Source organism: Berghia stephanieae, chromosome 1 (assembly GCF_034508935.2).
Source record: "Berghia stephanieae isolate SIO BIC M18660-M18661 chromosome 1, UCSD_Bste_1.3, whole genome shotgun sequence".
Lineage (NCBI taxonomy): Eukaryota > Metazoa > Mollusca > Gastropoda > Nudibranchia > Aeolidiidae > Berghia > Berghia stephanieae.
In genome coordinates, this window is record NC_088360.1 from 55,186,586 (window position 1) to 55,197,228 (window position 10,643).

The 10,643-nt window shown below is 37.5% G+C and overlaps 1 protein-coding gene across 1 annotated transcript; it reads left to right on the top strand.

The window, feature by feature from the left end:
- Positions 1-9,058: 9,058 nt before the first annotated feature.
- On the top strand, positions 9,059-9,625 carry LOC144973107 (uncharacterized). Its single transcript, XM_078915189.1, has one exon. It carries the CDS (start codon positions 9,059-9,061, stop codon positions 9,623-9,625), a length of 567 nt encoding a protein of 188 aa, XP_078771315.1.
- The last annotated feature ends 1,018 nt before the right edge of the window (positions 9,626-10,643 follow it).

Consider the following 10,643-nt stretch of genomic DNA (forward strand, 5'->3'; position numbering starts at 1 on the left):
AATATTTTAAAAAAGAGCTCATTTATGAAAAACGTAGGTCCACTCTCTCTTTATCAATTCATCATCATTGTTTGATCATAAGTATCTAATTAATCAAAATTGTTAGAAATGAAAAAACCCACTATTATAAATGACGTGTCAGATGTCGGAAGAATTCAGATATAATTCCCCAGCCCGATTGATATTTAACGACTCAAGATAAATTACGCCATCCACTATTTTACAACACATTTGAATTTTGACATGAACTTACCGGCAGGATATTTTTGTCTTGAATATTTTTTTTCATACATAATGTGCCTCTCAAGATCACGTGATGCCGGCAGTTATGACAAACTGATGAAGTTAATTTACCAGGGTGGGAGAGGAGGGGGGGGTGTAAGTGTAACCTGTTCGAAAGAAAAATAACATTCAGCACCCAATATGATATTAGGCCAATTAAAGCCATCAAATCTATTGTTATCCATAATGAAAAATGATCAATTTAAATGGCTTAGAGATATTCCTTGCCTCCTTGCCTTGGGGGGAGGGGGAAGGGGGGGGGGGGTGTTACGACGTTTGCAACACAATCAGGACATTTCATGTCAGCACCAGTAAAGGGAGAAAAAAATGGATAGTCAAGAAAATTCCAGATTAAAGCACACGCACACTATCAGTATAATTGTTTTGAGATCACCTGAGAGACTTATCCAGACACAAGCACATGATCCTACTCAGAGGAATACACTCAAACGCGTTCAGGCCTTTATATAGTTATTTACAAAAGAAATGTAGGATATTATTAAAAGAAAACTAAAATGGACAAGTACAAAATCCTATAAAATGTTCGACAGACAAAATAAGGACTTGAGCTTTTATATAGCGCAATATCCACTAAACATGACGATGATGATGATGATGATAATAATAATAATAATAATAATAATAATAATAATAATAATAATAATAATAATAATAATAATAATAATAATAATGCTGAAAACATATAGCGCTATAACTCCGAGAGACCAGACTAAGCGATTAAAAAATGATCCCTGACTAATAGCAACGTGTGGCATGTAGAACGAGACATGACAAGACGCCCCTTATGCAATATTATTTTTTTTTCCAACAGATAGAACGCTGTTTTGGGCCAGGTACCCATTTTACATCTGAGCAAGGTGAGAGAATGTGAGTAAAGAGCCTTTTCCAAGGACAACTATGCGTCGAGTAGACTCGAACCCAGGACCCTCCGACCAGAAAGCGAGTTTCATAGCACATGACCACATAGTTGACTAAATACAATGTGTGCTGATTTCAATTTTGTGCTCGATTTTGCAAAAATAGTCGCAACCTTTCAGCAGCAGTTCTATAAACCAGTCCGATATTCAATGACTTGCATCATTCTGTTGATTAAGATCGCAAAGCCGCAGTCTGTATTTGACGGCAATGAAATATTAAATATTATGACAATAAAAACTATTCTTACCTGCAATTGACTATTAATCCCCAGTGACTCCTACTTGTTGCAAAATGAGCAAAGACGGAGTGTGTCTATCAAATTGAAATACTGCTTTCGAAATGAAAGTTACGACTTTACATAACCAAGTGTCGTGTCTTTGTGAACAATAGAAAAAAAAACCAAAAAAAAACCGCGTGGTAAAGCTCGAGAATTCAGTTTTCTCTCGAAATGCACGGTTTCATCGAGAGTGTTCAAGCCGAGACAAAAATATAGATGGTATGCGCTTGGCTAAGAAGCTCGTAAAATTGCTATCCGGAAGTATAACGAACCAACACACAAAACTGTGTGTATCCATGAACGTTTATAGTCGGGTTAATACAGTTCAGTGAGCATTACTCATAAATGCGGATGGCAAAAAACAATAACAAAGACCTGAGTGACGTCATCTTCGAACTATCAAAAGATAGAACGAAACTGACGTAACTCAGCTCTTTGTGATTGTTTTTAGCCAGCCATTTTTTATGAGTAGAACTCACTAAATTGCATTAATCTCACTATAAACGTGTAAGGTTACAAATAAACCGATAAATAGTATGCAGATGACGTCACTCAGGCCTTTGTTATTGTTTTTGCCATCCGCGTTTGTGAGTTGTTCTCACTAAACTGTATTAACCTGACTATAAACGTTCATGGTTACACAGAGTTTGTGTGTTGGTCCTTTATACTTCCGGATGGCAATGTTGTGAACTCCTTGGCCAAGCGCATTCTATCTATAGATTTTTGACCAATAAAAACATTGAATGTGTGACACACCTTCACACGGTCTCGGACAAACATAGTTGGTTTTGTTGCTTATAAATAATAAAGTGAATGAATTCGATCTTTCTCTGATCATTGTTATTGTTTTTATACCGCCAAATAGGTGATTAGTTATCACACAATTTCTCGTTCATATTATAAAGGTTTAAGTTTACATATGGTTTTCTGTGTTTGTTTTATTCATCAAGTGGTAGAACAGTAGGTATTTTACTTAGATACATACCATCGATAGTAAAACCTGTGTTGATTGCTATGTTAACCAATCACTGCCATTGTTTACATATGACGACTGTCCGAGAGGCGTGGTTATCTATGGGTCTCGGATGCTATGAATTTTTTATTAGATAAACGCAATGCATCAATCAAGACGAGAAACTTCTAAATTGGATTCACTAGCCTGATGTCACGTCGCCCAGCAACGGCGAGCAGCCTGGTTCTAACAAAGAAAATGGGTACTTTTTATTCTTCATGCTGGCTAGAACTTTTCATATGTCATGAGATCAGTCATATGTCATGTGATCAGAATGTATAAAAGTCAAAACATGGTCATATTTGTAATGTTTTTCTCCTCTGGATACACTTTTATGCTCGTCGGAGAAATATTTCATAAGGGCTACCGCCATTGTTTCAATAGTTTAGAGCCAGTTACTAAGTTACCATGCGTCATTACGAGGGAAGTGACGCAATGACTGTTGAAGCCTATTGGCAACACGCTTCAACAGTCCTAGCGTATCCAGAGGGGGGAAAAATTATAAATCTGATCATGTTTTGACTTTTACACATTCTGATCACAACACATGTGAAAAATTCGAGCCAGCATGAAGAATAAAAAGTACAGATGGCCGTCGTTGCTGGGCGACATGACATCAGACTATCTCTATATATAGATAGAACGAAATTGACGCCACTCAGCTCTTTATAATTGTTTTGAGCCAGCCATTTTTAAGAGTAGTCCTCACTGAATTGAATCACTCGGACTATGAAGGTTACACATAGTTTTATTTGTTGGTTCGTTATAGATAGTTCGAAGATGACGTCACTCAGGCCTTTGTTATTGTTTTTGCCATCCGCGTTTGTGAGTTGTTCTCACTAAACTGTATTAACCAGACTATAAAAGTTCATGGTTACACAGAGTTTGTGTGTTGGTCCGTTCTACTTCCGGATGGCAATGCTGTGAACTCCTTGGCCAAGCGCATTCTATCTTCCCGCTGGCGGATTGTTGTGAGTAAAATGTCTGAACGCACAGCATCAAATACGCCAAGCCGTGTCAAGTCGGTAAACATCCTATCGCTCAGAATGTAATGCAAAGGAAATTTGGCACGGGTTTTCGCATCTTTCGAGAGAGTATGCGCTTGGCAAGCTCACAACATTTCCATCCAAAAGTATAACGGACCAACACACAAAACTATGTGTAACCTTGAACGTTTATAGTCTGGTAAATGCAGTTTAGTGAGAATTACTCATAAACGCGGATGGGAAAAAGCAATAACAAAGACCTGAGTGACATCAACTTCATACTATCTTTATTCAGTTGGGTGATTCTTTCTCACTAAATTCTCTCAGACTATAAAGTTATTGTATTCTATTTGAGATCCCCGCAATATTTGAGGAGAAATAAAGGCTGTCACAAACAGACACTCATCTATTTTACGTATTATAGATGTTTTGCGCTTGAAAAAGAAACTCACAACATTGCCATCCGGAAATATAACGGACCAACACACACAATTTTGTATAACCTAAAACGTTGATAGTCTGGTTAATACCGTTTAGCGGGAATTTCTCATAAAGATGGATGGCGAAAAACAATAACAAAGACCTGATTGGCGTCTATTGCGTTATATCTATACTACCACATTGTGGACAAAATTGGTTAAGTACAAAGTGTTTAGGTGCGCGCGAATGAATTTGGCGATAGGGAAGCCGGCCAGATGGCCATTCGCAACGTGAAATGACCGATGAGGGAACGGACGCTTTTATTTATTTTACTTTCAAACCCAGCCTCCGTGGTTTGTTTGCTTTTTTCCGTTTTTATTCAATAAAGTGCCTAGTGGCCTGCCAAATTTCCATTTTCCAGGCCCAAGGGCCGAGCATAACGGGCGGCCCAATTATGGCAAATTCGAAGGCCAAAGGATTCATGGTTACGTCCTAGCAGATATTCTAAATAACCATTTGATTCACAGGGCAATATTTTAACCTTAATTTAATAAAGGTTTGCAATTTGCTCGTATATCGTTTCAGAAAAAATATACTCGCCATTCTATCCGCCAGAGCAACCCGTTGAGATAGGATGTGTGGATGTGACCCTGTGATCGCTGTAGCAGCAGTTGGTTTTGCTACAGAAAACAAAACAAAACGGAAATGTTCGAAATGGTCATTTCAGCGTTCAAGGTAAGGACACACAATATTGCTACGTGGATAAGGGTACAAGAATTACTAAATGAATAAATCATATCATTTATATAGCACATTTCCCAGTTCTCAAACCGGTTCAGTACGTTTCACAATGTTACATTTATTCCATCAGCAGGCCATTTTGAACATTATTTCTATTACTTACTAGCTGCCTGTTCGGCTCTGCAGTTCTTGCATTCTCTAATATCCGTCTCTACCTAAAGCGGGATACTCACTCACATCTGCGTCGAGTGGAGTGATGTGTGTTAAGTCAGTGTCTTAGTCAAGGGAAGACAAACAAGTATTCAGTTTCTCGCAGTGTTTTCGCCATAGCAAAGGAGCATAACCGGACATCAAACATTTACCCTCATTGATTACAGCACAGACCTGGTTTATGTCAGAGATTCATGGTTGCACATAGTTTTGTAAGTTGGTAAGATTGAAATGATGGGTAGAATTGGTGAGTATTTCATCAGCAATAGATAGAACGAAGTTGACATCAATAACCTCTTTGCTTTTGTTTTTAGCCAGCCATTTTATAAAACTAAATTCTTGTATCAATCAGACTATAAACGGTGAACGTTAAACACGGCTTTGTGTGATGGCCCGTTAGCCTAGATCCGGCTGGCGAAATGGTGTGAATAAATTACCTTAGCGCATAGCATCAATAGCTCCATTCTTATTTTTTTGAAAATATCAAATTGAGAAATTAGGGAGCAGACTGGTGTAAGATAAAGATCGGAAAAAGTCGTTGTCACCATCCTCTCGTGTTTCATGTTTGTGTTTTGTGATGCAAGCGAGGGTTCACAGCGTAAAATGCGTACCCTTGTGAAGAATATGGGCATTGATATCGTCCCAACTATTGGTTAACTCATGTTATCCTCTGTGATGTACTTTCAGCACGTCTGATCGGTAATCAAGAGGTATGAGGTTCGATCCCCAGTCAAGGAAGACTGATTTATTCTCTTGTATTTTTCTTTCTTGTCTTGTCTGGCACTGTTTCTTACACACGTTTTCAGATATTTATCTTAATGTCCTAAGATTGTTAAAAGCATGCTTCTCAATACAAAGGAAATAACACTTTAAATATCTTATAATGAATTGAATTGCATTACGTCCCTTTATTTGACTAAGATTGTTAGAAAAGTGATATTGATATAAAGCAGTTGGGATGATTATATTGTAGATATGAAACATGACAATAATTTTATATCACTTATAATCAAGGCCAATGCGTTTAATGAACAATTTGGTATGCATCAAACAGATAATAATATGGATTCAAAGTACAATTCGTGAAAGAAGAGCAACCAATTGTATGCTACTCCATTTTTTTGTGTTTGCACCCAGCAATTTTCATCAGCTTTGAGATTAATCATTATGAGGTGTACAAACAAACAAAATAATAAATCCCTAATTAAGATATATAAATGTATGGTTACAGAAAGCGTGCGAAACGAAAAGGCAAGGTTTGCTTCTTTTTGTTTTAGATTATTCGCGCCTTAATTGTCAACCCCATGACTACATCAAAACTTAAGAATACAAATTCATGGGCGATCTTCTAGTCGAAATCTATTTCTACACCTCATATATCATTAGAGGAAGTTATCCAAAATATAAGGCGCTTTATTCTAAGTAACTCGTCAATACAAGATACACATACGAGACAAATATGTCGAATTCCTTGAGCATATTTAGTGGATATTGCCCTATATACAAGCCATTTTAAAGGTCACTGTTGAAAAATTGGTAATTTTTCAGACCCTTAAGAATTAGCTATTTTTCAACAGTGACCTTTAAAATGACTTGTATATAGGGCAATATCCACTAAATATGCTCAAGGTGCTTTACAATGAGTCCAAAACATATATGACGCATGTAATTATTTTGACAAAGACAACGTTCTGGCGCTGATATAACCTAAATGTGTTGCAAGCGCCGTAAAACCCTTAAAAACAAAAACAAACAAAGACAGCGTTGGTACCGATCAGGTCTCAATTGTTTCTATGTTATATGTTTGTGTTGAGAATATTGGCTATTAAGCTTAACTGCTGGCTAAATACTTCGCGTTAGTTGTGTGTGTGTGTAGGACCCGCGGTCTCCAGTAGTCGGTGAGAGAAGGCTCTAGTAATGAATGTCCTGAGTTTGAAACCAATTTTTTTGGGTTCGTGGATAGCTTATACAGTAGAGTCACGCTCTCACCGGCCAGGCGGAGTTGTCGTACCAATAAGGTCGCGGGTTCAAATCCCATCACCGCCGCGAAATTTTTTTATTCTCTATTGTCTTCTGACACTTTTCTACTCACTTCATATCTTGTTGTTACCGATCAGGTACTGACTTTACACCTGAGTACGGTGAAAGAATGAGAGTAAAGATAATTTTCCAAGGACTGAACTTTGCGCGCCTCAATAGGATTCGAACCACGGAGATAAAGTCAAACGTTACGAAATGTGGTGCCGGAATTTTGCATGCGGGTTTATATTTTAAATGACATTACGAATTTTGAATACAGATAGTGATAGACCGAACAGTTTTCTCACAATGCCGAATTGCTTTGATCTTTTCATCATTTGCAATAAAATATGACTCAAATTATAAAATGTTTACAGTAATGGTGTGTTGATTCTCTTTCTCGTGGGGAAAATATTCAGAATTAAGTTGTATTCTGTGGCGTATCATAGCAAATAATTTTGGAGTAATAGATCTCATTTAAATAGTACTTAAAGTGTTGAAAAAAAAATCTCACTTCCCTGGTGGACAACGGACATGCAATATATTGGACGACACACAGCCCGTCAGGTGCTTACACGGTTTTTTGGCAGACATTGATTTTATTTTTTTACATGGGGGGGGGGGGGGGGTCCTCCCAAATTGTGACGCTCGTCTTCGATAGGGCGAGGAGAAATGCCTTTCACAGAGACATATTCTTCGACCAAGTGTTGAGCAAGAGAACTTATAAGGGTCGCACAAGCCAGTCACGAAAACTCACTGGTTTCCCATCGAGCACGGTACATGTTTGCTATTCTTGAATTATGTTTGCTGGGGAAATGGGGTGGGGGGGGGGGGTTCTTTGAATGTAATAATGTGAAATATCACTGAAGCTAAACTTCTTCAATACCAAATAGGATTCAATAGTGTGATGTCACGCCCACCCAGCAACCAACAGCTTGGTTCTAAACAAAGAATATTGTTAATTTTTATTCTTCATGCTGGCTAGAATTTTTTCACATGTCATATAATCAGAGTGTATAAAAGTCAAAACATGGTCAGAATTAGAATGTTTTTCTCCTATGGATACATTTTTAATCATGTCGGAGACGTATTTCATAAGGGCGGTGATGGCGTCCGCCATTGTTCCGATAGTTTAGAACTAGTTACTATGCTTCATTACGAGAGAAGTGACTTCACGATTGTTGAACCCTTTTCCATGTATGTTTTGTATAGATAGTTTGAAGATGACGTCACTCATGTCTTTGTTATTGTTTTTTGCCATCCGCGTTTATGAGTAATGCTCATGAATGCATTAACCCGACAATAAACGTTCATGGATACACACAGTTTTGTGTTGGTCCGTTTACTTCCGGATGGCAATGTTATCAGCTTCTTAGCCAATCGCATACTATCTATAGTATAACCTTTTAAGGAACCGGGGTTTTCAAATACATGTGATGCAGAATTAAAATGATATAATTATTAATTTGACCTCTCCACTCTTTGTGGAAATATTTGTAAATTTTCCTCATACTGTTATCAGTTTTTTTATGAATGTAGAAATCACAACAGCCTCTGGCTTTCAACTATTAAAATGTAGCAATGGGCATTATCTATATCCCCTTTCCATGTACCCAAATAAAATTGTTAACAAGAACGAGTTGACAAACTACCTTGTCAAATATTCTTCTATCACTATCTGGTTGAAAGATACAGTCAAATATTTCTATCGTGTCAATAAACGGATGTTTTTGATTCTGGTGTGGTCTACCGTAGCCTTCATTAACTTATAGCCTGGCATTAGGACTTGTCTTTTGGCGATAAGTCAGTGCACCGCCGAGTGAGTTGTCGTTAGTAGTGCTCACGGAAACACATGATCCCATTGTTGAACAATTGAATATAACTCACGATTTGTTTTCTTTTGTGGTCAGGCTATGAGTTTACAAGGCTACGAATCTACTAACAAAACGACGAGATCGAACATCATCACCAACAGCAGCAACAACAACAACAACAACAACAACAAAGGTAACAACAAAAACGTCATTGTCTACTTCTTCACGATCGATATCATCGCCACAAGATCAGCCAACCACATCAAACGGACCTTCTGCAGATATATTGACAGAGTCTTCATTAATCTTGGTCAACAACGACTCAATCCACATTGAGGAGAAATACGTAAAAATCTACATGCCTTCAGAGATGCTTCGAAGTCGGACTTTTTACTTCATGTTTGTCGCTTATTTTTTAGGTGCTTCATCCAGAATTGTTGGTATTTCGTACTACAAAATGCATGGTCAAATTTGGATCAACAATGACCATTTTCTCACCAACCTTGGAACTGCACAAGTTATCTCTGAAATCCCCGCCATGGTCATATGGGGTTACGTCATTGACCAAATTGGTGTGACGTCATCCCTTGTGATAATGTATGCCGGAAGTGCTCTGTCCCTGTTAGCGATGTACTTCTCTGCACGCTTAGATAGATGGTTGTATTTTATATCGGCGGTACTTGTTTGCCTAATCGTAAATACGTATACATGCTTTAGCATCGCAACCTTTAAATGGTTTGGAAATGATTTTTATACGGTGGACGTTGCCATTGTCAAGTCGGCAGCGACATTAGGAATCACTGGAACGACTTTCGTGCTCGACTCTCTCATCGTCAGGTTTGGCCATTTCTTTGAGTTTGGCTTGACTGCATCTTCCTGTGCAGTGGGTCTCGTCATCGTTGTTGCCTCGTTTCCAAGGAAATAACTTGACAAAAATGTTACACCCACCGCCTTAATTTATTTGGTGATACGTCTAGTTTACCTGATGTAAAATTATGAGAAATGTTTAGTTTTTGTTTATAAGGGTTTGTTTGTTTGTTTTGTTTTTAAGTGCTTTACGGCGCTTGCAACACATATAGGTCATATCAGCGCCAGTAAAAAGGGAGAATATGGGATAGTAAAAAGTTCTAGAATTACAATTAAAGCACCCAAGAAAAGGTAAGACAAAGGGGAATGGTACAAATAGGGAATTGGTGTAGATTCCAAGAGCATACGATCAATGTACTTAGTTTGAGATCACCTAAAAGTCTCATCCAGACGCGAACACAGGTCCCCACTAAGAGGAATACACTCAAATGCTTACATTGTAAATTCAAAACAACAAATATAATAATAATGATAATAATAATAATAATAATAATAATAATAATAATAATAATAATAATAATAATAATAATAATAATAATAATAATAATAATAATAATAATAATAATAATACATAACAGAGAAATGATTTACAAGGAAAAAAATATCATCTCCCAAAATAATAACTATACACTTAACGTTTCCCTCTCAGCCAGGGTATCCCGCCAAGACCAGGAAAAAAACAATTAATCTCATTCCAAGACAAAGCCAGAAAGCAAGTTGTAAAACAGATATAGGGGGATAGAAGACACAGTAAGTACCTCCCTGCCCACTATGGGAGGTCAGGAACCCAACCCAGTTTTAAGGGTTTTACGGCGCTTGCAACGTTTAGGTCATATCAGCGCCAGTAATAAAAGAAGAAAATGGGTTAGTAAAAAGTTCTAGATTTACATTTAAAGCACCCAAGAAAAAGTAAGACAGCAATGATAATATACTATGATTGACAACTCAGGTATTTTTTTCTATTTGAAGAGTGTATAACAACTTTAGAGTGAAGCAGGGTTGCCAGTTTGGCATTTTAAATGCCAGATTCCAAAAATCTGGCATTTTTGAAAACCGTTTGGCATTAGAAAAATCAT

Excerpts from the sequence above, each read along its gene's own strand:
- LOC144973107 (XM_078915189.1), top strand. The coding sequence starts at position 9,059 with ATGCCTTCAGAGATGCTTCGAAGTCGGACTTTTTACTTCATGTTTGTC.